This window comes from Arvicanthis niloticus, chromosome 19 (assembly GCF_011762505.2).
Source record: "Arvicanthis niloticus isolate mArvNil1 chromosome 19, mArvNil1.pat.X, whole genome shotgun sequence".
Classification (NCBI taxonomy): domain Eukaryota; kingdom Metazoa; phylum Chordata; class Mammalia; order Rodentia; family Muridae; genus Arvicanthis; species Arvicanthis niloticus.
The window spans coordinates 1,677,971-1,705,263 of NC_047676.1; the positions used below are offsets into that span (position 1 = coordinate 1,677,971).

General features: G+C 47.7%; 2 protein-coding genes across 4 annotated transcripts; one reads left to right on the forward strand and one right to left on the reverse strand.

The window, feature by feature from the left end:
- Positions 1-9,770: 9,770 nt before the first annotated feature.
- On the reverse strand, positions 9,771-11,018 carry Mrpl36 (mitochondrial ribosomal protein L36). 2 transcript variants are annotated; one of them, XM_034523278.2, is made up of 2 exons: positions 10,867-11,018; positions 9,771-10,602 (listed from the first exon to the last, which is right to left on the reverse strand). In XM_034523278.2, exon 2 carries the CDS (start codon positions 10,587-10,589, stop codon positions 10,281-10,283), a length of 309 nt encoding a protein of 102 aa, XP_034379169.1. In that variant the 5' UTR covers positions 10,590-10,602; positions 10,867-11,018; the 3' UTR covers positions 9,771-10,280. The 2 variants fall into 2 exon arrangements, with proteins under 2 accessions (XP_034379169.1, XP_034379168.1); XM_034523277.2 differs by lacking the exon at positions 10,867-11,018 and adding an exon at positions 10,703-10,860.
- Positions 11,019-13,165: 2,147 nt separating this feature from the next.
- On the forward strand, positions 13,166-22,231 carry Ndufs6 (NADH:ubiquinone oxidoreductase subunit S6). 2 transcript variants are annotated; one of them, XM_076916333.1, is made up of 4 exons: positions 13,166-13,322; positions 14,246-14,299; positions 21,658-21,780; positions 22,053-22,231. In XM_076916333.1, the coding sequence occupies exons 1-4, from the start codon at positions 13,215-13,217 to the stop codon at positions 22,134-22,136; spliced, it is 369 nt and encodes a 122-aa protein (XP_076772448.1). In that variant the 5' UTR covers positions 13,166-13,214; the 3' UTR covers positions 22,137-22,231. The 2 variants fall into 2 exon arrangements, with proteins under 2 accessions (XP_076772448.1, XP_034379431.1); XM_034523540.2 differs by having other exon boundaries at positions 13,167-13,322; positions 22,046-22,231.
- Positions 22,232-27,293: the final 5,062 nt, after the last annotated feature.

Below are 27,293 nucleotides of genomic sequence, written 5' to 3' on the forward strand. Positions count from 1 at the left end.
GTATGTAGTAGCTTCTCCCTCAGTGTAAAGGCGCTGGCCAGGCTGCAGAATCCTCTGCAGATGTGGGAATGACAGACATTCTCCTTGACCAATGAGCCAGAAGCATATGCTGCCTAAAGTCAGGGACCACAGCCTTGGCAACAGAGGACACTGTACTTTTTGGTAGATGGGGTTGATGAGATGGGCCCATGCTCTCCTGCATGATTGATGGGCCAGTGCCCTACCACTGAGCTGCATCCCGGGCCCAGGAATGCTCTCCTTTGAGGTTCCCATAATGGAAGGCTTTGATGCTGGCACCTTGGTGAGGAGGCAGAAACCGTGCACGGGGTCGACTGCTGCTTCGTGAAGAAGCAGCTATCCTTCAATTTGACATTCCAGAAGTTTCTCCTGTGGTCCATAGGGCTGTGTCTCTTCTTCATAGATACTGAAGCTGAGTATCAGTTTAGCTAAACACAGAGTTGCCCTAACAAAACCAACCTACAAAGCTGCAGATAGAGAATAAACTCAGGGTCCAGAGCTCAGGATGTCTTCCCACCTGGGTTTAGCTCAGGTTGTCCTCTCACCTGGGTTTAGCAGAGGACCCAAGTACACTATTTGGCATTCTCTCCCTTGGCACCATCTACTGCAGACTGATCTGGAAGGGGACATGACAACTGACTTTCCAGGGTTGATGAAGGCTGAGGCACGTTAAGACCTTCACAGAAACCCATAGGAACCTCCCCTGTGCAGCTATCTATGGGATTCTCAGACTGGGGTTCTGGGCTGCTGCTTACCCTTTCTGTCTTCCTGTGGTAAACATGAGTCCTTTGTAGGCTTTCTAGAATGCCAGCATTAACCTGGAGGGAGCTGAACTTGTGAACAACATCTCCCTGCAGGAACCTTCTAGGCTTTGGCCTTCTGTCCCTTTCCTTCCTCTCTTCATTCCCTTCCTCAAGTCACCAGTATCCCCCTAGGTCACAAGGGATTCCTGTAGAAATGACATCTCTTCCATCTGCATCTCTGCCTCTGTCTTTCTGACCTTATTTTATTCCTATTTCCTCTCTGTCCCTCTCTTCTCCCCTCTTCCCCCACCCCTTTCTCTCACATACACACTGCACAACTGTTTGGCATAGCCAAGAGGTGGCTCTCTAGCCTTGTCCCCTACCTAGTATACATGGCCAGTCACCATTGACCTGGAGATAAAAGGAAGGAAACAGTCTTTAGTCCCAGGAGAACACAATCCTTAGCAAACAAGGTGTTCTCTTAGTCTCAGAGAGCTGCAAGGGAATGCAAGGCCACCCTGCTCCAACTTGAGGTAGCCTGGGGCTAACTCGGGAGTGTCTGTGTATGTTAGGATGCAGGCACTAAAGGCTGTCTTCTGTTGGACTCTTTCCACTGGCACCTGGCTGTTTGAGGATCTCTCTCAGAAGCCAAGTAGGTGACTGAATATCACATGTCAGCTTCTCAGCTTTCTCTTTCCTCTGCAGGAAGGAAAGACACATTTCCAGAAAGTTCCCTCTCATCCTATCTCACCCTGGCCCAGGTGTTAAGAACCTGGCACAGTGAAGCCATCAAAGCACAGGTGGCAGCAGCCTGGGAATGACATCAGTATGTCACATGGCCATGTGTGATTGCTAATCCTGATTATCAGTGCCATAGGATTTAGAATCACTATGGAAATGTGCCCCATGGGTGTGGCTTTGAGGGTGTTTCTAGAAAAGATCCACTCCTGAACATGGATAGGACCATTCCACTGGCTGGGGTCCCAAGCTGAATAAAACAGAGAAATTGTGCTTACCACCAGCAACCATCTCTGCTTCCAACAGTGGATGAAATATGACTAACTGCTTCACTCTGCTTCTAACATGGCTTCCTCATCATGATGGATTGTGCCCCTTCAAACTGTGAGCCCAAGTGAAGCCTATTCCTTAAGCTGCTTTTATCAGGTGTTTGTTACAGAAACTCAAAAAGGAACTAACATACCATGGTAACGGGACTCAAACATATACCACTCTGGCCCTTGAGCATCCTTCCGTTTTGTTACCTTCTCAGACATGCCTTCCTGCAAAATCCCAGGGTACACGCACTGTGCCTACAAACAGACCCACTCCAGGTCCAGGCAGGGTGGGGCTCTGAGGCTGCTCAATGTCATTTGCTCCTTGCCATTTGATTTAGCGCAGTGTCTCATAAGAAACCCTAGAGGGAAGGGAGCTTGTGGGTCCCCATGAGGTTTGCTCTCCGAGGGTATGGGCTGCCCTCCAATGTCCACAGCCTCCCCAGTAAGGCAAGCTCCCGAAGCAGGCCTGTCTTAGGGTTTTACTGCTATGAACAGACACCATGACCAAGGCAACTTCTAGACAGCATTTAATTATGGCCGGTTTACATGTTCAAAGGTTCAGTCCATTATCACCAAAGTAGGAGCATAACAACATCCAGGCAGGCATGGTGCAGGAGGAGCTCAGAGTTCTACATCTTCAACTGAAGGCTGCCAGCCGAATACTGGCTTCCAGATAGCTAGGATGAGGGTCTTAAAGTCCACACCCACAGTGACACACCTACTCCAACAGGGCCACAACTTCTAATAGTGCCACTCCCTGGGCCGAGCATATACAAACCATCACAAGGCCTGAGAAACACTGTGGGACGTAGGACACATGGCTGCATCTGCCTACGTGCTGTGCTACTGAAAGAACTGGCTCATTTCTCCTGACTCTATGACAGGACTGGAATATCATCTCCATCAAGGCTATGGCAAGAGGAGTTTCGCAAAGAGAAAGGGATTGGCCCATGTGGATTGCTGTGCCCCCCCTCTCTGTTGAAGGGGACACTCTCTGGCTGTACCACAGCTAGGAATGTATCCCAGCACCAGCACGCTCAGGACTGAGATGCTGAGTGGGCACACGCAGGCTCCTGGTGGGGCATTCCCCACGCTGTCGTCTCCTTTCACATGTCCACAAGCCACCCACTCCTGGGTACTCCACCCTATCCATTGGCTCAATTTCATCCCATAGCTAAACATCCTTAGCATTCCAGCCCCCTTTCCGGACATGGGTTCAGCCTCAGCATGTAGGAGACTCTCCTCTGTCCTGGGACCACTGAGCCTAGATTTCATGAGTAACATCTGGCTCTAAGGAGTGCCTTCACGTTGTGCCTTCTTTTCAAAAATAAATTGTGGTCCACATATTGATCAGGATCCAAGGGCTCCTCTGTGTTCTGGGTGGGGTATCTGCCAATGCACTGCATGTATAAACATACAACACATGTGCACATTCATGCAAGCATACAAATATACATGTGAACACCTACCATACATAAGCACACCTGCACAACCCACAGGTGAGCACACACTTACAATGTACAACCACATTAATGCAACACATATAGATATACCATGTATGTGTACTTGTTTGCACATGCCCCCCAAAAACATAATGAGTAAGCAGACATGTGTGCACATGTGTTCTCATACATGTACATTATGTAAATACACCAGACATGAGCATTCTTTGCTTTTGAAAAACATACCATACCACATCATGTTGGGGGCCGACTTTTAGCAGAAAGCGGCTATCAGCTTTGCAGCCATCTTGAGCCATATACCCTGACATGAGACTTGGATTACAATAGCCTACAACAGCTGAGCACACTCTGATAACATCTTGCTTTAGGTACCCAGGACTTTCCTTGGGTGTGTGAGATTAAAGGTGTGTGAGATTAAAGATGTGTGACTTAAGAGTGTGACCTAGAGATCAGATTTAGAGACAAGACCTAAGGGCATGATTAAAGGTGTAACTTAGAGGCGTGGCTTAGAAGTGAGACATGTAAAAGGCAGAGGCAGACGGCAGAGAATCAGACACTTTTAGGAGACACTTATACACTCTTTAGGGAGACTCTTTAGAGAGTACAGCTAGACTTGGGACTTGGACTAGGAAGAGAGACTGAAGAATAAACAGGATTGAATCACACTTTGTCTGGTCTCCATTCTTCGAGTCTGTCCTCACTCTCTCTCTTGCTGAACCCCCGACCCGTGGACCAGAGCGGCAGCTTGGGCCGGGATACAGTAGCCGCCAAACTCGGGGCAGCCCGGGCCTCAACATTTTGCTTGGGTCTCGACAACATCACAATGGTTTAAGGGACATATGTACACACACATGTTATGCTCTCCTAAACAAGACCTGGTAGATTCCCTGCAAGCTCTTCCTTGGGGTCTGGACTGCTCCCAGAGAAGCCTGAGATGCCACTGTAGTCACTGATCTGATACTGGGCTCTGGACTCTGTGATCCTGAGTGGCCTTTTCAAACCCAAAAGGTCAGTACTTGCCTGTAAGCATGTGTACTTTATGGTATAGTTTCTTACCAAAGTCTCGTCCCTCTGAGTTGTACATATGATCAGTTGCTGCCTTGTTCCCTGCTACTAGTGTGAGGGAGAGTGAGGATTAGTAAGGCTCGGTTCCTTATCAAGAAGGGGATTTGGGGGCCCTTTGAAGTGGCCTTTCTGAGTCCAGAGGCTTGTGTTTGGTGCCTGCTCCATGGCTGACACACTCACCTATAAATAATGGTGGTGACAGGTTCCCTGTCAGCACCCGCTGATGGACGGCTCCTTCTCCTGCCATTACAGCCTTGTGACTGTGGGAAAATTAATTTAAGTGGTAGTTAATTTCTAATGAATTCCATTCAAGCGGCTAATATGGTCCCTCGGTGTTATGGTAACCTTCACGGATCATTGCATTATGTAAATAAATTCTACTTTATGCTGGTTTATTAAAAAAAAGGAGAGAGTAAAGATTGGGAAGTCTGGGTAAGTCTCATAGAGTCACACAAACAATCCACAATGGCTGGAAACTCTTTAAAGGGAAAATAAAAGTCACTCTGGAGCCTGTCCAAGAAGGGGACAGCCACAGAGTGGTTTGGAATCATCTATTTTTAGGGATCCACATACACGTTTCTCCCCTCCCCGAATCCATGAAGCTTATGTTGTATTCCAAAGGGAGGGTTTCTACAATAAGCCAGTCCTGTACCCTAGGAAGTCTTGATTTCAACACCTAGATGAGGGGTGTCTAGGCAAGGCTCATCCTACATATAGGTGGAAGGAGCTCGGCTTCAGGTTACACTTAACGGAAGAGGAAAGTGGCAGCAGGAACCAGGCCTTGGCATCTCTGTGTAATGAACGTGTGTTGTATAGTCTGGGGTATGTGGTGTATGGTCGTAGTGTGTAATGCATGTGGTGTAAGTACGCTTGAGGCAGCCTTGGGAAGAGCAGCAGACCATTGCTCCCTAGGGAGAGGTAGCCCAGTTCACTGCTCATAGATAGGAGACACACGGGGTCCTTCCTGGCTGGTGTACACAGAGGAACTCTAAGCTCTAGATGCTCTTGAAACCAGTCCAGCCTGAGTCCTCATCCCCACCCACGTTCAGGCCATTCCCGGTCTCCCTCTGTTTTACTCTTCAGCCTTTTCTTCATCATTCCCGGAAGCTGCTCAGCTTGGTGGCATGTATAGCACCAAATACCTTGATATCCTGATACCCTGTCCTGCCCCGCTATATAGCTCTTGGCCTCTCCTTACCTGGACATGTGTCTTTCACACAGATGACGCTGTCTATTCTTCTTGGGGTCCTGCAGTCCAGAATTTTTAAGACCGTTCATTCTGTTTTCATCTAATACAATATTCGGACCACCCAGAGAAGATCCTTAAAACAGTATTTGCCATGATGGGTGTGGTCTAACAGCAGGTCTCATTCAGAGTCTCAGAGTCTTCCACTCTGATCCATGTCACTGTATGAAGAGATTCCTCAGTTCCTGGCCCTCTCTGCCTAATTAAGGAGTATGCAACCCTCAGCCATGGGCTGCAAGAACACATACATCTGTATTATTTAACATTGGCAAGAAACAGTGAGACTGACTCACCAAAAAGTTATCTCATAATGTTATAAATAAGTTTACAGGTTCGTATTAGGTCTCATTCATAGTTTTCCAGGGCACATGTGGCCTGCAGGCTGTAGTGGACTCTCAGGGACACTAGTGTCCTTCTGAGATATCAGGGAGGCAACATGCTGAGGGGCCGGGCCAGGCCGGTTGGGAGCTGTGCTGATGAAGCATCGGGTCTGACAGGAGGGCACAAGTAGCATCAGCTACTGTACTGGCTGGTTTTGTGTGTCAACTTGACACAAGCTGGAGTTATCACTGAGAAAGTGGCCTCCCTTGAGGATATGTCTCCATGAGATCCAGCTGTAAGGCATTTTCTCAATTAGTGATCAAGGGTGGGAGGGCCCATTGTGGGTGGTGCCATCCCTGGGCTGGTGGTCCTGGGTTCTATAAGAAACCAAGCTAAGCAAGCCAGGGGAAGCAAGCCAGTAAGCAGCATCCATCCATGGCCTCTGCATCAGCTCCTGCCTCCAAGTTCCTGCCCTGTGTGAGTTCCTGTCCTGACTTCTTTTGGTGATTAACAGCAATATGGAGTTGTAAGCTGAATAAACCCTTTCCTCCCCAACTTGCTTCTTGGTCATGTTTTAGGCAGGAATATGTGCCCTTCCCCCAGGCCTGAGCAGGCCTGCGAGCCATTTACTACAATAGGCCAAACAACAGTAGGACCGAGGAGACATTGCATTGCTGGCCTTGGTGCCCTGCAGTCTGTTACATGAGCTAAGAAGAATGGACCGCCTGCTGAGCTAGCCTTGACACCTTCTGGCTACTATCTCCTTGCCCATCCCCTGGGGCTGAACCCAGAAGAGACTCTGGGGGGTGGGGCTTAGCCTTTATATGTGAAAGCAAATTATTAAACTGGGGGCCTTGATCAGAGAACTTTGTCTTGGCCTCATCTCTTCTCGCCCTCCATTCCCCTTTCATTCCCAGCCTTCCTCTCAGGTGAACCTGGTACCCGCAGCCGCTGGCAGCTACAGGAATAGAAACCCTGACAAGACAGCTAGTGAGAAGCCTGCTTGTCTGAAGGTGCCAAAGGGAGGGCTGCTCTGGCCAGTGTCCAGCACCCAGTAGAGGCAGAGGGCTATTGACAGTCTCTTGGTTTTCATTTGGCTCTTAGAACCCACGAGGTCCAGTCAGAACATTGTGAAGTTGTCCCAGGGAAAGGACTTAATGTAACCAATGTTTCTACACGTCTTACCCAAAGAATTAAATGCTTTTCTGGGAAAACCAGGTCAGTAAATTAAGGCTTTAAACTTTCAAATTTAGGTAAAATACAGTTACTTTAAGACTTAAATTTTTCATTATGGCAAAAGTAAAAATTGACCAACTAATGAAAGGGAATAAAGTCTGCTCCCATCAGACCTCCTGAAGCGTGTTTCTGCTGCACTCAGGATGCAAAGGCCTGGCATGGCCACTTGAAAGTATTCCTGCTGACCGTAGGTATGAGGTCAGTGTAACTTTGATGCTAGTAGCTAGGGCAGGAAGCACCAACTCCTGATAGTGTGACCAAGCAAAGGATTGGAATCTGGGGTTGGTCGAGCCTGCCAAAGCTGAGGTAGCAGACCTGACACTGGAATTCCAGAAACCAGGTCCTAAGAGGTTATGCCTGCCCTTACTTCCTACTCACCCTGGAAGTTGGTGGGGCAGCTTGAATCTTCTGTGCTGTGAACAGCCTCAGAGGGTCACCGTCACTGGTATGTGGTGGCATCTCCAGAAGACAGGACTGTAGCTAGTGCCCTGAAGATCAGACAAACTGCCTTACAGAGCTCTTTCCAATGACTCAAAACTGTGTGCCATGAGAGGTACCCAAGAGGTGAGCCTGGAATCTCCCACTTCCAAATAGTCATGAGTGTTTTCATACAGACAGAAATCTTCCTCCCACCCTGATCCTGCCTAGAGCTGGAGGTTAGGCTATTAAAAGGTTTACTTATTTCTACTGGAAATGACTTCGACTGGAGAATTCTGGAAATAAAAGGGTGACAAATGTCCTATGATAGTTTATTTCTCTACCGTCAGTGAGATGAGCCAATTCAAGCCAAATTAGATTATATTCAGGGCAGGTTTATTGGGAAGCTGCTCTTGGGTGGGTGTGTTCACTAGCCACAAGGACCAAGGGCAGGGAAGTAAGTCTCCATAGAGAAAGTGGGGGAGGGAGAGGGAGAGGAAGAAGCAGAAGCAAAAGAGGAAAGAGTAGGAGGAAGAGAAAATGGAAGAAGAGGAAGAAGAAGAGGAGGAGGAAGAGAAGGAGGAGGAGAAGGAGAAGAGGAGGAAGGAGAAGAAGAGGAGGAGGAGGAGGAGGAGAAGGAGGAGGAGAAGGAGAAGAGGAGGAGGAGGAAGAAGAAGAAGAGGAGGAGGAGGAGGAGGAGAAGGAGGAGGAGGAGGAGAAGGAGGAGGAGAAGAAGAGGAGGAGGAGGAAGAGGAGGAGGAGGAAGAAGAAGAGGAGGAGGAGGAGGAGGAGAAGAGGAGGAGGAGGAAGAAGAAGAGGAGGAGGAGGAGGAGAAGAGGAGGAGGAGGAGGAAGAAAAGAGGAGGAGGAGGAGGAAAGAAAAGAATAAGAAACCAAAATGTCTAGATTATATAGAGGAGCCTCTAGGGGAAGGGCATCCTGGGCTGGAAAGTTCAGGGTTGGGGGCAGGATATGCCAAGTAGGGACTAAGGGATGTTGGGAGAACCTTGAGACCAGGTCTACTTTGATATGTAAAATATGTACCTCAGTCCCTTGCCCTGGGGCCAGAAACCAGACATCCTATATTACTAACACAGTGACAGGCACACACCAAGTATCTGCTGCATGCCACAGTCTTCTGACTCTGACATTATAGTTTTGAAACTTACAATTTTCCACCTTATAGACAGGGAACTGAGGCACCCAGAGCAGAAATGTCAAACAACTGAAAATGGTGGAGTTGGGACTCACATCTCAGCTGTCCTATTACTCATTACTGCCTCCCAAATCCAAGAGGCAGAACTAAAATGACCACCATGAGAAAGGTGCTCACAGCCCAGCCTGTCCAGTTACCCTGGCCCACAGTCTTCTGCTGGCTAAGTGGGTTCCTGCTCCTCACCTGCTGCTGGCTGGGCCCATCAGAGGCTTTCTGCAGAGTTCAGGGTTGTAAATCACCAGCATGTGACCCTGTGTGGATGATGAACCCCAGAACCTGCTTCACACTATTGTTTGTGCTAAGTCCTTCTCCTACTGAGGTGCCAACTGTTCTTCCTGTGTTCTTAGACTCTCTTCCAGGCTTCGGGTTCACACATATGCTTGTACACACCCTTCAAAATGCAACAGACCACAGCACATAGTTTCTCTGACTCCCTTAAAAATAAAATTACTGCCAGGATCCCTCTTCTCAAAGCCCTGTCTGGAGGATCTCTGCCTACACTTTCGTGCTTACCAACTATCAGACCTAAAGCTGTGTACACTTCCCAACAGCTATTTTAAGACCCCAAGAAAAGGCAATGGTCATCTCCTGTAACTACTTACTGAAACTATCTCTGAATTCACAGCACTCCAAGAAAATGATATAGGGTACCAGCGGCTACCAGGTATCATTCGTTCAGTCACAGGGCCACAAAGCATGCTATAGTCTGGAATCAGTCGGTAGACTACACTAGGTAAACCTGAAGTTCAACAGATTAATGAGACTTATAACCACAAAAAGGTACAGTCCCAAAAACCTACTCCAGGAGGAGCATGAACCCCAGGCCCATTTTTTAATAGTGACAACTGCAAGCTTTGAAAAATCGCTGGTGCTTTAACAAAGTACTCCCTGAAGAGCCAGCGTGCTTTGTTACTTTCTTTGAACTGAAAATGTACTAACCTCCTTCTGAAAGCATTAATTTGATTGTATAAAGAACACTACTACTCCAGAGTGTGAGAACAGTCATGACGAACATTTTTTAATTGGTATCCGAAAGGCATTTCTACGTAAACAAGGTTTTCCTTGAGCAAAGGTTGAGATAGTTGCTACACAAGAACATCGCTTGTTCTTAAACTGGGATTGCTGCACACCCCACAGGAGCCTTTTGGCTCAGGCAGCCTCTTAAAGCACTTAGAATCTGCAGCATATGGTAACAAATGGCTGAGAGGCAGAGGCAGGAGGTTCTCTCCGAGTTTCAGGTCAAGCAGGGTTACCGAGACAGACTTTGGTCTCGAGAAAAAGCTAGCTCTGTATTCCTGCTTCTTGCACAGCTCCAGGAATTGTAACAATCCTTCTCTATCTGCAGCTCTGGGCCGATTAGATTTGAAGGATCTGGGCTACGATGTGGGGAAAGCAGATTCAACAAAACCCTAAGGCCCACGGAACTTACAGAATGCTTAGTTTATTTTTCTCTGATAAGAGGAAATGAATTTCCCGTGGACACTGCTGGAAGGCAAGGGCTCTACATTTGTCGCTGTTTATGCTTGGGGTTGGTCTTACAGAGGACAAACCAGCGCCCACGTCTCTTCACCATGTAGCAGTCTCTACAGCGCTTCTTGATGACACCCTTGGTTTTGAAGCTCAGCGAGGGCTGCAGGGACGGCAAGGGACGGCCACAGAGAAGTGAGCGCACCTCTGCGCAGGGTTTGGCGCTTGGCATCGTCCCCAGCAGGAACGAGGAGAAGGCCCGGGGCTTCACCGCGAGGCGACTCAGGTGCAGGAACGGGTCCACCACCGAAGCCACCACGCTCCGTACAAGCAGGGCGGCCATGCTGAGTCCAGACCTGAGGGGAGAGAAGCGTGGTCACCCGGTGCTGCACGTCGGACTATCCCTAGGCCCTCCCCACCAAGGTTACTTGGCGTCAGAAGTCAAAGCACACTTGCCAGGCTTGCACTCTGGCTTCCGCGTCCTCACGTGCCCGGGCCTGCGCGCTCCCGGGAAGCGGCAGATTCCGGAGGCTCAGCCCGGTCAGGGACCTCGCCCGCTCTCCCGGTCAGCAGCTCTGGCGCGCGCCTCTGCCTGCCCCAAAGGAACCCGAGACCCACACCTGGGAAGGGGTGCGGGGACGTCCGCAATCAACTTCGGGCGCCGGTTACCGAAGCTTCCGCGTCTGCGCAGTGGAGTGGGACGCCACCGCCAGGAAGAAAGATGGCGTAGGGTCACGTGGGATTACGAGAGGTCGGCAGAGGACGACTAAGGAGCACGCTTCCGGAGATAAAGCCTTCCTTGTCTCTGCATTTTTTTATCCAGAGTCCTGCAGATGCTGGGACCACTACGTATTGGGAAAACCGGTGCCCATGGGAGAAGAAAAAAAAAAAAAAGAAGAAGAAGAAGACAAAAAAAGCAGGCTTTGACTGCAAAAGAAGCTGCCAACAGTAAATATATTGGAAACAAAACAAAACCCAACATTCAGACAAAATGTACAGGTCATATGTTTCCATTAAGAGACATTCTGGCACACATGGGAAAGGCCAGAAGAGCAAGTGCAGACACTGCTCTAGCTAGTTAAGTCCCTACCTGCAAACTATGAAAAGCAACAAGGAGTGTGGAAAGACCTACACCATCACTGATCTCTACAGTTTATATATATATAATTTTCCACATATCTATCTATCTATCTATACACATCTATATGTATATATGTATATATATACACATATATATGGAAAATCAGGGTTAATTTTCGTGTGTGTGTGTATAGTTAATTCCCATATATATGGCTTCTACACTTAATTTATATATATCGGATTTCAGGTGGTTCGTGAATCTACCCATCTTATTTTTATGTATAGTAAAGTAGGTTGCCAGTAAGACTACCATAGCCCTCTCTGGCTCCCAGTCTCACACACCACACTAAGTTCACTCAGTCCACCTTAGTGCCTATGGGAATACCTTGAACCCAGAGTTCTATCACTTTAAAAAATAATGTGTGTCAGAGAGATGGCCTGGGAGTCCCAAGTGCTTGCCATGCAAGTCTACGGATGTCACTTCAATCCCCAGAACTCACATGGAAAAAGAGACCAGCTTCCTCCAACTTTCATGTGTATTCTGTGGCACCAGCGTGTGTGAACTCACATGTATGTGAAGACATACACAGACGGGGGGGGGGGGGGCGTTAGAATTTAAAAAGAGACGCATCGGGTCTGTAGAGATGGCTTAGTGGCTAAGAGCACCTGCTGCTCTTAGGACCATCATTCTGTTCCCAGCACCCACACAACTGCTCAAACGGTCTGTTAACTCCACCTGTCAGGAGATCCTGTGACCTTCTCTTGGTACCAGGTACCCACACACATGGCTATACATAAATATATACTCATACATAGAAAATAAAATAAATCCTTTAAAAAGAGGGAGAAAGGGACAAATCTGCAGAACAGGGTGTGGTGACATAAGCCTGAAATCCCAGCACTCCAAAGGCTGAAGCAGGAAGATGGCGAGTGCTAGCTTAGCCTGGGAAACAGAGCTTGAGGCTAGCCTGGGCATCTTAGGTCTACATTTATTGGGGGCATTTTTCAACTTTGTGAAGCCTTCTTCGTCCATATCTCTTATGACCCTCTCTGCTCACCCCTTTACCTTCAGGCTCACCTAGTCCTTATGCTATGGCAGAGCACAGAAAGGGAGATGGCAGGTCATTAACCTCCAATCCTGACCAAGAGATCCTAAACAACACATGCTAGCTTCTGGAACTTTCTCAGAATTAGTGACACACTCCTGCTCTGAGTCTGGGGTCCCACTTGTCTACTTCTGAGCAAAGCTGTTCACTCTTCTTTGGGGTCTGACAGTGCCTGTTGTTCTGAGGACGGTTCTGACGCAGATTCAAATGAGACAGAAGAGGCCAACACATTCTCCAGAGTTACAGACTGTGATTTGCATCAGGTCTCTCTACATAGCAGAGCTTTTCCGGACTGCTTTCCTATGCTGGGTAAATTCCCTTGCACGCAGTCTAACTGGAAACTTCACTACTGCTGCGTTAGAAAGATGCTCAGAAATCCTCCTTTTCCACCCCAAAATACACGGCCAGGAAAGTTCACTGTATGTACTGTTTCTTCTGCTTAACAACTTACTTCTTTACTCAAAAACAAACAAACCAAAACCAAAAAAAAAAAAAAAAAAAAAAAAACCTAACAACAAAAAACCACGGCAAATCTGCATTTTCTTCATTGGCATAAATGTGCACACAGCGCATCTCCAGTTTCCGTCCCCCACTGCCTTTGTCACACCGCGCACAGTTAAGTCGCAGCTCCGTGTCCCAGCCAGGTCCAGCAGCACCCGGCCCGCTAGCCGCCCAGCCGCTCAGCCACAGGATGAAATAAGTTCCTCTCCTACTCCCGGCCGACTACTGTGCGCCTGCGCCGGCGCTTTGTACGCCGCGTGGGGTCAAGGGTCACCGGCAAGATGGCGGCGGCGCTGACCTTCCGCCGGCTGTTGGCTCTCCCCAGGGCTGCGCGGGGTTTCGGGGTGCGAGTGTCGCCGAGTGGGGAGAAGATCACGCATACCGGCCAGGTAACGGCCGCGCCCGCCATGCCTGGAACCCAAGACTGACGGTAGCAGGGAGCGTAGCAAGGTGTGCTTCTGCCAGGCTAGCGCGCGGCCCTCCTGGGCTCACCTTGGGGTGCAGCACAGTTTCTAGCTGGTGGCTTTCGGTTGGGACTTGGATCTAATTATTCTTTACGCCATATCTTTATATTAAGTTCCACGTTTTAACAGTAGTTGTGTTTTGGATCCCGGGACAAGGGGCTGAGGTGCATATTTTACGTATCAAAGCAGACCTGGCATCCAGGTTCCCCCAGCATTCCTTAGTCCCTACCAGGCACGCACACCCTGGCTCTAATCCTGAACCTTCCAGCCCGGAGGCTGGGCTGCCCTTCCACCAGAGGCTCCTCCCTGTACATTTTGGTTTCTCCCGCCCTGTCTTTTTCTCCTTTCCTTGAGCACACGTCCTCTCTTTCTTTCCCCCCACCCCCTCCCGTCCCCTTGGTGACTCCGCTGGCCTCAATCCTTGGGGCTAGTGAACCCGCCTGAGAGCAGCTTCCCAGTAAACCTGCCTTTAATATAATCTAATCTGGCATGGATTGGTTCATTTCGCCGGTGGAGAAATAACCTACCAATAGTGTATAAAGCAACCGTCGTGTTCAGTATAATGCTGGACCCAAAAATGGGAAGCTGCGTCTGCTGAAATGAAATCTCGCCCATTGGAGTTGGCTACTTGTGAAGAAGGCAGGAGCTTTGTCTCCAGTCTGCACTCCAGCCTGTCATCCCCATGAGACTGTTCACTTTGCCTCGTAGTGGGTCTGTGTCTTCATCAATGGGTATAGGCCAAGGGGAATATGGATCTGTAGTATTTCCAATCAATATTATGCGACTTCATTTAGTATTCGACTGTAAAAATAATAGATGCCCCCACCCCCTTTTTTTTTTTTTTGCAGGTGTATGATGAAAAAGACTACAGGAGGATTCGTTTTGTAGATCGTCAGAAAGAGGTAAGTGAAAGATGTAAGAATTTGTAAAACTTTAACTGGTTGAGCAACTCTAATGACAGAAGTATATTGAGCACTAATATCGCCACAGTGAATTCTGCACCCCGCTTGGGTGGTGGATTGTAATGGAAACACAGGCACAATTGAGGTATTGCTCTGTGTAAAGTGTAAAGAAACAAGTGGGTTTCATGTTTATACTTGGGCCCATCTTTGAGGTAGCTTGTGTACCTCAAAGGTATTTGAGCTTTGATGTAGCTCAAATATGCAAATGTTTGCATATTTGAGGATATTTGCATATCCTCATTGCCGGTCCCAGGCTCCTCCTGGAAGTGGTACTTAGCATGTACCAGCTTAACGCAGAAGGGCTAAAGAAATTCTCACATATCACAGCCATCCTAGAAAACCCAGAGTCCTAAATATAAGTTGTGTCAACTTTTTCCCCCTCCTCTCAGACTACAGAGCATCCTGGAACAGTAGTTCAGGTTTTCCTAAGCATAATCTCGTTTCCAGCATGGTACTTGTCGTAACATCTTTTATAGCTGTGATAAAACACCTTTGCTTGAGGACAAAGGGGTTTCATTTTATAACTCTCAGGTCAAGTTCCTAAGGGAAGTCAGAGCAGGAACTTGAGTCAGGGACTGAAGCAGAGGCCATGGAGGAGTGCTATGTACTGGCTTACTCTCCATGTTTTGCTCAGCCTGCTTTCTTACAGCACCTAGGAGCACCGTCCATTCCAGGGGTGGCATTGCCCACAGTGAGCGAGGCCCATCAGTTAGCCAAGAAAGTGCCCCACAGGCTTGCCTCAGGCTAATTATGTGGAGGCATCTTCTCAGTTAAGAGTTCTTCCCAGATGACCCTGGAGTATGTCAAGTTGAAGTAAAACCAGCCAGCACAATATTTCTTAGATTAAAGGAAGACATACTATTAAAATTTTCTCTTCTGATGACTTTTTTGAGGTAAGATTTTTGTAGTTTTCATCAAATTAATTGTGCTATGTTCTCCCAAGGGTAACCAGTAGATTCAGCCTCCCACACAGGGAAGGGCTAGTTTAGAGACATGTAACTATCCTGCTAGGGAAAGAATAGAAGGCTGTGGTCTCTGCCTATGTAGCTGAAGTTTCTCTGTGACATTTGCGTCTACAGCTCCTGATTTGTCCTTGTAATATGGTAGTTCACGGTCTGTACTCTGCGGTTCCAGAATTGTTTGTCTTCCATGTCTTCAGTCATGTCCTTTACTTCTACAGTCAGCTTGGTTGTTTTGTATTTTTTTGGTTCTACCATACTCTAGATCAGAGTTCCCCTGCCCTCTCTGATCTTGGCTACATTGTCCCAGGGACTAGTTTTTGAGCTCTGTGTAGCAGACTCACTTGCTATGCATTAGTTATCTGAGGTCACATTTTCAAGTTTCAGCCAGAATCCTGTTGTGCCTAATGAACAAGAGGCACAGAAATTTGTATTCTCCCCTTGCTTTTACTGCTTGGATGTAAGACGGGTCCTGAAGTCCACTCTAGGTTCAGTGAAAGAATGCTGGGATTAGTTCTAATGCCTGCCGGGGGAGAGGGAGAGAATATACGAATATGAATGTGTCTGTGCCTGCGTGCGTGTGGTGTGTCTGCATTAAGCGAGTGGAAGTCGGTGAACTTACACACTGGCATCGTTTCAGGGTGAGTAGCATAGGCTGCTACTTCTCAAGTCCAGTTTTCTCATTTGCAGCTTTGAATGTTTTTCGTAGTATTTGTCACTGTAGGTGTCCAGGAGATGGATCGCCTTAGGCGTAGCAACTTCTTAGTGTGACAGGACACATCTCTGTTTACTTTTAGGGGCTGCTGTATTCCCCATTACTGTGGCCTTTGCACTTGCTCCTGCCTCCAGTCCTCCAGCATGGTGTCAGACACCTGCTGCACACAGCCCCCATGTTGTGCACACCTCCTGCCTCCAGCCCTCCATTGTGGTGGTGTGTAGCAACAAGCACTAGATGTTGTGCACACCTCCTGCCTCCAGTCCTCCATTGGGTGGTGTGTAGCAACAAGCACTAGTGTTGAGAACAGGATAATTGAGTACACTATCGTGACAGTTATTTTCTCCAGCTAACTGTGCAAATGTGACACCGGAAGTTGGACACTAATGTGTATTGAGAGGATGGGCAGGTTCAGTGGCTTTTATTTTGCAGTGTGCTCCTGGAGATGGGGAGGTCTGTCTCAGCAGAGGGGCCAGCAGGTGTCCTCTCCTGGAGATGGGGAGGTCTGTCCCAGCAGAGGGGCCAGAAGGTGTCCTCTCCTGGAGATGGGGAGGTCTGTCCCAGCAGAGGGGCCAGCAGGTGTCCTCTCCTGGAGATGGGGAGGTCTGTCCCAGCAGAGGGGCCAGCAGGTGTCCTCTCCTGGAGATGGGGAGGTCTGTCCCAGCAGAGGGGCCAGCAGGTGTCCTCTCCTGGAGATGGGGAGGTCTATCTCAGCAGAGGGGCCAGCAAGTGTCCTCTCCTGGAGATGGGGAGGTCTGTCCCAGCAGAGGGGCCAGCAGGTGTCCTCTCCTGGAGATGGGGAGGTCTGTCCCAGCAGAGGGGCCAGAAGGTGTCCTGGGCATTAACAGATGCTGTTGTTGAGGGTGCAGCTGGACTCCACATCTTCACTTTGCAAGTGTCTTGTGACAGGGCTGTGGGTCAAGCAGCTGTCGAGCAGATGTGTCCTGAAGCCCTGAGCATGGTCTCCAGTTTCATTATCTTTGTGGTTTCTGGCTAGCCTGGTAGAGGGTCAGGAAAGTTCAAAAGTAAACAGAGACGGTAGAGCCAATGTGGGTGGACAGAAGCACTGTGCCGACAGGGAGCTGGCCTGGTTCTGCCCTGCCCTGATGGGTGGTACTCAGACTCACTAGTGTCCTGATGTCTGTCTGGTACAGCACTGTCTGTCTGGGTTCATATCTCTGTGGTGAACCCTTGTTTATTGGGTGATGAGGAGGCGTCTGCTCAGACATTTTTTCTTTAAACACAAATTCCCTGATCATGGGTAGTTTAAATATTTGTTCATTTATTTTGGTCTTAGCATTTTTTTTTTTTTTATCCTTTTGGCAATGCTGAGGGTGGAACTTAGGCACCACATGTACCAGATAAGTGTTGGGCCTCTGAACCATGCCCGTAAGAGACTACCACTAGCCCTGTAGGTCTGCAGAAGAAGGTGTGAGTCCCACATACACTCTTCCTGATGGTTGTGTCTGGCCTTATAGAGTTGGTGAGCCATGTTGGAACTCAGCTCCTCACTTTCAGAAGGCTACCCCAGATGTTGGCAAGTCTGCATTTGCACGAAAGTGTGTGGTTTCTCTCCCCTGAATATTCTTTGACTTGTTTTCCTCTATTTCTGTTCTGGGTTTTATCAGTCACAGGTTAGGAATAAGCTGTATTTGGGTTTGATTGGAGGACTGTAGATGACAGGATACTGGGCCAGCTCTGCTAGAAGGCTGGGAAGCATTTGGGGGGAGCCTGGCCAGCTGTGACGTGAAGGTTTCGGTGCCCGCACAGGACTCAGGATCCAGGTCTGAGAAGATGTATCAGTGCTTCGTACCTTGTAAAAAAGGAGTCAGAACTCAGCCCTGATGTCCTAAAGCAGATGGTACCCTTGGACCCCTGAATGAGAAAGAGGCAGAGCGGTTGTTACTTGATTGTCAGGCATGGACTGACTATAGTATAGTCCTCTTGAGGGGTGTGGTGACAGCAATCTTGCCCACAGTTGAGGACTTTTTGCTGTCTTTGGTGTCATACTCTGGGCAGCCAGGCTAGTATGTTTCTCCCTGCAGGAGCTCAGTTCTTTACCTCTGGGGCTGGTAGACATCCAGTGGTCATAGACAAGAAAACCACAGAAGGTCAAGGAACCTAACTAAGCAGTTGGGCCAAGTATAGGACACTTGAGGTTGGGTCTGTTGTGCACATCTCTATGTGGATTTTCTGTTGTCAAGGTTGAGAAGCAGACTTCCCTAAGGGACAGACTCTCCTCAGAGTCATGACCATAAAGTAACCTGAATTTAGAAGGCTGTGGCCTGTCAGAAATGCCGGTGATAGGTCAGTATCTCAGAGGATGGTGTTTATTAATAAATTCATAACCCCCACTTGGGGCCAGTGCTGTAACTTTTCTCCAAGGCAACTGCAAATTTCAACAGCCTAGGACAGAGTTGAATGTCATACACACAGTTGGAGGCTGCTGTGGGCACTACTCCACTTGTGCCTGTGATTATAGGCTACACACATATGTACACGTGGTGTCTGAATGGTGATTGACCCAGGCTTTGAGTTTATTTACACTGATGGCCTTCCACTCAGAGAGCTCCCATCTCACAGCATTGGGTAGTTTATCTGGGTGTCTGCAGCCTCTGTTGTACATTGGTCTTGATGTATTTCATAACATCCTGTTTTCTCTTTAGTAATTCCATCCTAGTTTGAAATAAAGGAATATACTCTGTAGGAAACCAGACTGTAGACAAATGAACTTGACCCCAAGTATCTTTCTTCTTCTAAGCCAGCTGGCTGTCAAGAGGAAAATGAAAGGGTAGCTCTCAAGTTTCACTTCACTCCCGTGTGAAGGACACACATCACAGTCACAGTGCTGGACAGCTTAGGCTCCATGACAGTCCTTCCTGTTGGCTTTCTCCAGTGCTCCCGCAATGCTTTCCTCCCCCTGACTCTGGAGAAGAAGCAGGGCAGAGCCTGGTTGAGCACATTGTACACTTGATGTGTGGTTGGGGTGTTTATCACCTGGGTTCTTTGTATTCCTGCCTTGAGCCAAGTTCCAAGGAGCAGATGTTAATCATGGGAGGCCAGGGCTGCCCTGGAGTAGTGATTAAATGACAGGAGGGCAGGCACTTGTCAGTCACCAGCATGGAGATGTCAGCTGTCCTTCCCACAAGGAGATGGCCAGGCATCGCAGCTGCCCTGATGGATTCTTGTGAGTTTGTTAGTGCAGCCTTTGTGACATGCTGTCACCTGTGCAGACTCAGGATTTACGCAGTGGGGCTTTATTTGTATGGTTTCTGCCTTTACCACAGAGTGCACAGAACAAGCAGCCTTTCCCAGCTGTTCTAGATTCTTGTGTCAAGGAGTGTGTAACTGTCACAGGGTACTGTGATCACAAAGGACTGTTCATGGAGGACTGTTATTGCAGAGTATTGTGTTCATGGGGGACTGTTCACAGAGGACTGCTCACAGGGGCGGTGTTATGGAGGACTTCCTTCATAGGAGACTGTGTTCACAGAGGACTGTGTTCATGGGACTGTATGTGGGGAGCAGAGCATGCTTAGTCGCTGCTGGAGATTATGCCTGATGCCCTTTTGCTGCAGCTGCAGCTGCAGCACACATCCATTTCCAGTGTCTTCCATAATGTTTACAGAGCTGAACCACAGAAGAGAGGCTGCACTAAGGGGTAATCTGTAGTTGATAATATGCCTTAAGCATATCTAAGCCTTCCCAGAATGTATGTTTCTGTGAGTGTGGGTCTCAGGGATCTGGTAAGAGGGGCCAGTGTCCTATCTTTATGGCAGTGATGTCTCCCCTGCACTCCTTTCTGAGCCAGATTTGTAGGTGTCACCTCAAGCTTCACACTCCCCAGCCTGTGGGCTGTGATCTGACAGTGCTGAGAGTGGTAATGATGGCTTCCTACAGGAAGTTCAGGGGCTGAACAACCTCTAGTTCCAGAAACGGGAGGCTTTTTGTGATGCATCTTAAGGCTACTCTGGTAAGGTTCAAGATGGGAAATGCTGAGTGGCACAGACCTTTCCTGCTCATAGCCAATATACCTTCAGAGGATGCCTCACAGGCCCAGTATGTGTGAGGTGATGCAGGGGCTTGCTTATAGGCTCTATCTACATGAAGGCCTGATACTGCACAAGACATGAGGTCTTTCACAGGCCTGCCATGTATACAGGGATGTGGGGTCTTCTCACAGGCCTCGTATGTGTGAAGGGGTTCGGGGTCTACTCACAGGCCTGGTGTGTATAAAGGTTGTGTGTGCACAGTCAGAACAGTTTGTAGCATGCAGATATTGTGCAGTTCTCTCCCTGTGCATGTATAGATGTGACTCCAGTGTGTAGTTTTGGAATATGACCTCACTCTCATCTTGGTGGTATCTGTGAGGCAGTCTGGCACAACCATAGCTCTGTGTAGTCTCTGGGCTTTGCCCCTGCGGGTTTGATGCTAGGATGTTTGAGTCATTTTGAAAAATGAGAATGCTATGAAATGGAAGGAAAGTGCTCAGTAAAACCTCAGGTTTTCTCAGTGTGCTCAGTAAAATCTCAGCGGTGTGAGAAAGCTGGTAAGAGAGATGCTGGTCATTCACTACACAGTAATCCGTCTGATTGATAGAGAGAATGCAGCAGAGATACGAGAGGCCAGCGTGAGGAGTGATTAACTGGGGAGGCATATGTAAGCATCATCAAGTGACCACACCACTCACCTTTGCAGATAAAAGGGAAAATTTAACACATGGATAATTCTGTAGGAAAATAGTTTATCAAAACTGACCCCAGAATTGTAGGACTAAGTCAGACCAACATCCATAAAGAAGCAAAGTGTTGACATGTCCACAGAGCAGCAGGCCCTGATGGTTTCATAGGTGAATTCTCTCAGAATCCAGTACTTCGTGTGTTATTTGTGAATAGACAGCATGGTGAAAAGCTTTGAGATGCTTGTCTAGTGAACACAGACGGAGCTACAGTGGCAACTGGTACTCACAGAGATGGAGACCCAGAGGGAGCATGACCCCAGCAGTGAGTGACTCTGAGAATCAACTTTAAGAACACTCTAGTTACAAAGAGAAAGGGGTGTGGTGACACCCAGGGCCATAGATCACAGCAAAGAGCCACCATAGTGTCTTCCTCCTGGGGACATAGACGCTGGTCACTGGTCAGATAGAGTGTAATGGGATGGGGCTTTTGTAATCTACACAAGCCTGTTATGCCGTTTCACCATGTTTATTCACAATGGAATAATGTGTTCCATTATTGTTATCTGAGATCACATTCTGAGGAAATGCACACGGCTGTGTATACAGGCCCAGGCGGAGTAGTCACCCATACTCTCTGTTGTGTTTGGGAGAAGTGTGTGTGGGGAGAGATGGTTTGAGACAGAGCAGGTGACACAAAATGAGGTCAAGTCTCAGCAGTTACTGGATCGAAGGAAGGACAAAGGGAGAACTCATCCTGTTCCAAGTCTGTAAGTTTGGAATAATATTCCATTGCAGGGGCACATGGTGTGTGTTTAGTTGACGCAGTTGTGTTTTGAAGGATATCATTGCTCAGTTGACTCCATGGATTTGGATGGGTGCTGTACACATAAGTCGTGTGAAATTACAAAGATTTTGTGTTTGTCTGTTTCTTGTCTTATTCTAGGTGAATGAGAACTTTGCCATTGATTTGATAGCACAACAGCCTGTGAATGAGGTGGACCACCGTATCATAGCCTGCGACGGAGGGGGTGGTGCCCTGGGCCACCCCAAGGTCTACATAAACTTGGTATGGAGTTAAGCAGCTTGCTGGTTCTTGGTGCTCACCTTCCCTCCCAGGTGAAGAGCATCTGCGCTGGCTCTCTGGGTGTGGACCATGCATGGGGTCGATCCAGATAACAGCCATAGCTCAAAGTTGAGCCTGGCTTGTGTTTTCATAGGAGTTTCTAGTTGACAATGTATGTCAAGTTTAACCTGATTTTCAATGTGCTGTCTAATTGAGATTTTGAGGTGAACTATAAAAGTATGAGATGTTTCCTTTTGAATTTTTTTAGGACAAAGAAACAAAAACGGGTACGTGTGGTTACTGCGGCCTGCAGTTCAAGCAGCACCATCACTAGTGTGGGCTGTGTCCTGGTCGTCTGACTCCTGTGGGGCATCTCCACGCGTGGTGTTCTGGTGTGAGGTCACTGCTCTGTGAGTGGTGTCCCTTGTTATGAATAAAGGAAGCTCCCACCATGGACAGTGAGTTGTTTCTTCCTTTCGTAGTCTCGTCATAGAGCAAACGTGAGCAGGAGCGGCTTTGCTTCAGGGGCAGCCTCCCCTCCGATGCTCGCCCAGCAGCTGCCAGTGAGGAAATCAACCCCCTCCAGGCCCCAGCATCTCATTTAAAGGAAAACAAATGCTGAAAGGGATGCAGCAAAGGCTTCACAGTATCTACTGTGCCTCAGTACCTAACAGTGTGCTCACGTCCCAGATTGCAGGCTGATGTGGGCGAGAACTCAAGGATGCGAGAAACTCAAAGGAGGACATGCCACAAGACAGGACACTCAGGCATGAGAAAGGGCACTAAGAACTAAGCTAGTTCTGATTTTTAAAAAGCCTGGTTGGGAGAGAAAAAATGTTAGGATACAAATACCTTCTTATGTCTCTGTGAGTGAGTGGGCATGGGGGTGGGAGAAGGAGAGAGACATTAGAAGGCATTTGTATCCTATTTCCCAGGAGAGAAAATGGGAAAAATCCAAAGCTTAGCAAGTAAAAGGAAACTTTCTGTTTGTATTCTTTAATTTTTTAAATTAAAATTCTTTTATTTATGCGTGGTATATACAGGTGAGTATAATGCCTGTGGACACCAGAAGAATGCATTGGGTCTCCTGGAGCTAGACTTAAGAGCAGAATGGGCTCTAACTACTGAGCCATCTTTCCCGCCCAAAGTTTTAAATGTTTATTACTGTTATCATGCATACACACAACCTGCCTTCTGACCATTCTCTCCCATCTCTCAAGCCCTACAAATCTTTCATGTTCCTGTCTGTCTTGTTATGCCGTCCACTGAGATTAACCAGGGTCATCTGTGTGACCATGGCTTGGAGAAGTCTGCTGGGTCCCTGTGGATACTGCATCATACAATGTGGAAGACTACACAAGGCCATGGTAGCTGACATGAGCCATTGAAATGTCTGAGCAGAGGGGAATGCTGCAGTGTGGAAGAGTGAGTTGTATAGTTTCAGTGTTTTGACATCTGTGATGAGGAGATAAGTCATATCTTAGTTAGGGTTTCTATTGCTGTGAAGAGAAGCCATGACCAAGGCAACTCTTACAGAGGACAGCATTTAATTGGGGCTGGCTTACAAGCTCAAAGGTTCTGTTCACTATCATCATGGCAGGAGGCACTATGCAGGCAGATGCGCTATAGAAGCTGAGAGATCGACATCTTGATCCACTGGCAGCAGGAGGAGCCTCCTTGCATATACTGAGCAGAGTTAGCATAGGAGGAGACCTCAAAACCCACCCCACAGTGACACTTTCCCTAACAAGGCAGCACCTCCTCCAATAAGGCCACACTTCCTAATAGTGCCACCTCCCATAGGCTAAGCATATTCAAACCACCACAAGTCATAAGGGATCTCCAAGGAATAGGTCTGAGTACCAAGACCACCAGTGGGCAAGTCCCTACATCACTACCAATGGGTCTTCAAATGTTCCCTGCCCACAGCCATTGTATGTGTTGCTCTGAGACCATCAAGGTCACACATGGAGGCCGAGGTCTGTAAACTGATTGTATGAGCACCCCAGCGGGCATTCCCGAAGTCTGATGTGTGAGAAAGGCTTGCTGGGAGCACACGCCACCTAGCCAACACAGGCAGGGTACCAGAGTGAGCATGTGTGCGTAGAATGAAGTACATTCCATCAAACAGGAACTTTTGGCTCAGTCTGTTTGATTCCACATAGATGGAGTCTGAAAGCAGTTTGCCATCAGCTATGCTCAAGTCTGACAAAGCAGACTTCAAAATCACTAGGCAGAAGAAAATGCCCTCACATACTGTGTGGCTGGATGGTACTAGCATGAGGCTCTGATTGGAAATCCAGCACCCGCTTGAAAGTTGTCTCTGTCTTGTCAATACTATGCTGGTTTCATGTCTGCCTATTTTCAATTACTTGATTATTTTTTAAAAAATTTTTTTTTTATTTATTTTATGTATGTGAGTACACTGTTGCTGTCTTCAGACACACCAGAAGAAAGTATCAGATCTCATTACACGAGCCACCATGTGGTTGCTGGGAATTGAACTCAGGACCTCTGGGAGAGCAGCCAGTGCTGTTAACCACTGAGTTCTCAATTACTAGATTTTTTTTTTCCATTTATTTGCTGTGCTGTTCCTAACTTCCTCGGATGGGTAATTTATTTAGTCAATGTGAAGCTTTTCATTTTCTTATATTTAAAGCTATGAATTTACCTCCAGTCTCAGCTTTAGCTACACCCTCCAGTGCTGGAAGGTTGTCACTTCATTACACTCATTTATAAATACGTTAGGCATGTGGATTTTTCTCTGTGTGGTGGGACTCTAACTCAGGGCCTTACACATGTTAGGCAGACACTCCACCACTGAGCTACACATTCAGCACCCAGTCAAAATACATTACAAAGTCAAAATACCTAAGGGTATCTTAGGTCACTATTGCTGTGACAGAGCAACTGATGAAGAAAGGATTCATGTGGCTTACACTTCCACGGCACTTTCATTATCAAAGGAAATCAAGACAGGAACCCAAACAGTTCAGGACCTTGGAGGCAGGAGCTGACACAGGCCATAGAGGAGCGCTGCTTACTGGCTTGCTCAGCCTGTCTTACAGAACCCAGTGCCACCGGCCCAGGGGTGTCCTCATCCATGATGGATGGGGTCCCACATCTATTAAATAAAATGCACTACAGGCTAGCCTGCAGCTAGATCTTACAGAGGCCTTTTCTCAATTGAGGCTCCCTCCGCTCTGATGAATAGCTGTGTCGAGTTGACATGAAACCAGCCAGTGCAAATAGTAAAGTACCTGGTGACCACTTGTGCTAATTTGTGTTATTGCCTCAGAATGTTCTCTGCATACTTTCAATCACTTAAAATCAGCAAGGGAAGGGGGGGGATGATATATTATACTCTCAAAAAGTAAAAATAAAGTTGAATTAGGAAGTAAAATCAGTAAGGTTTATTGCACAGTTGATTAGGTGGCTGATTCCTAGGAAGGTCGTGTGTATACGCACATAGATGTGTCGGACTCGTCTCAGTGAGGGTCTCCTCCCACCTCACCCTTTTCTTACACTTTAGATTCATTTATTTATTATTTAGTTTTATTTTAGTTTTATGAAGACTATGGTTGAGACTGCTCTCAGCTTACATTCTACCTAATGTCTTTTCAGTGACTGGCCTCTTTGAAAATTATGAAGAGATTTTTTTTTTTCTGTAACACTGTGCCTTCAAGCCTGTTTTCCAGCCCTTAGTTTGACCTTCATTCAGATATTCTGACTGATAATATCTTCATTGTCAACCTGACAGGTTTAAAATGACCTACGAGCCACCTCTGGGTCTCTGTGAGTGTATTCCCAGAAAGCTTTAACTGAGGAGAAATGTGGGTGGTATCATCTCAAGGGCCGAGACCCGAGAATGAATGAGAGGCAGAAGGTGATAGGGCACCCCCCCACCCCCCACCCCCGCCTGGTGAGCGGCTGCTCCAAGTTCTTGCTGCTGCCTTGGCTTCCTGCTGTGGTGGACTGCACCCCAGATGCCAGCCAGGGTAAACTGCTTCCTTGAGTTGCCACTGGGTCTATTTCCATGGTGATGTCATATGTTTACCAGGAGTGAGGTCCGATTGGAGCACTGCCATTCAGCATATCGCCCTTTTGTCCCTTTCTGGGGTCTTGCCTGTTCTCATCTGATGTGATTGCAAACATTCCAGTTTCCATCTTCAGTCTTTTCCTGCCCTGTTTGTGTCAGCTACTCCACACCCCTACTGCTCCTTTGAGTAAGAGAATTATTTTATTATTCACGCTGGACACATCAGAAGTTTACTTCTTTCCAAAAGAGAAAAGTCACATGCAAGCTGGAGAAAACGTCGGCAGCTCACATGGTGGAAACATCCTGGTCTGTGACATAGGTGACAGGGCTACATGAAAGATGGGAATGAGGGAAGCAGTGAAGGCACTGAAAGAAACGGAGGCTGAGGTGTGGAGAGGCACAGATGTCCATCTGTGGTGAGGTGGTGTCAGGCTGTGCTGTAAGTTATGTACCTGAAAATTATGAAGACTTAACATATAATATCTGTGGAGGACTGTTGGCAATGGGCAGATCACATTAAAAATACGGTCCTGATTCAATTTTCTTGCTAATTCAATGAAATGACACAAAGGCGTAGAAACAGTATGATTCATTGTTGGCTACAATATATACATGAATTGAGCGTTCAGAAAATGGAAAACGGCTCCAGTGCTGGCCACTCTGCAGCCGTGTGCCTCATGTTTGTTCTCATCTACAGATATCTTTACTAGAACACTGACTAGGAAATTCTGGGGATGGGGTCGGTTGAGCGTCTTTATACTTTATGAAATTTTGATAGTAAATGTGACATGAAAATACTGTTCCCATGCAAAAGATTTACAAAGAACAAAAAATAACTTACTTATCATTGAAAATTTAAGAGAAGAGAAAATTTTGCCATGTTCCATCAGCCACCATATTAACACTATAGTCTGTAGTGGCGCCATGCTGACAGAAGTGACCCCAGGTCCTGGTAAACCTCACACCTACTTCTGCATTGCACCGTGTCCTGCTGCAGTCTCCCACCATGCCCTGCTGCAATCTCCCACCATGCCCTGCTGCAATTATCACCATGCCCTGCTACAGTCTGCTACCATGCCCTGCTGCAGTCTCCCACCATGCCCTGCTGCAATCTCCCACCATGCCCTGCTGCAATTATCACCATGCCCTGCTGCAATCTCCCACCATGCCCTGCTACAGTCTGCTACCATGCTCTGATGTAGTCTCCCACCATGCCCTGCTGCAATCACCAAGTGAGTGGGAAAGGAAACTATGCTCTCTGAGTATTCGAGTCACCAGCTGTCCTCTTCAGAATGGCAGCAGTTGCTCTTGAATGCACACATTGGCTTGTGTTCAACCATCACTATCAGCTATGAAATATCCCCTCTATACACATGCAGGAGCCTCATTCATAGTCTCTTACTCTCTGTACACCTGCAGGAGCCCCATTCATAGTCTCTTACTCTGTGCACACCTGCAGGTGCCCCATTCATAGTCT

Excerpts from the sequence above, each read along its gene's own strand:
- Ndufs6 (XM_076916333.1), top strand. The coding sequence starts at position 13,215 with ATGGCGGCGGCGCTGACCTTCCGCCGGCTGTTGGCTCTCCCCAGGGCT. Across the intron at positions 13,323-14,245 it reads AGATCACGCATACCGGCCAG|GTGTATGATGAAAAAGACTA; the intron begins GTAACGGCCGCG and ends TTTTTTTTGCAG. Across the intron at positions 14,300-21,657 it reads TTGTAGATCGTCAGAAAGAG|GTGAATGAGAACTTTGCCAT; the intron begins GTAAGTGAAAGA and ends GTCTTATTCTAG.
- Mrpl36 (XM_034523278.2), bottom strand. The coding sequence starts at position 10,589 with ATGGCCGCCCTGCTTGTACGGAGCGTGGTGGCTTCGGTGGTGGACCCG.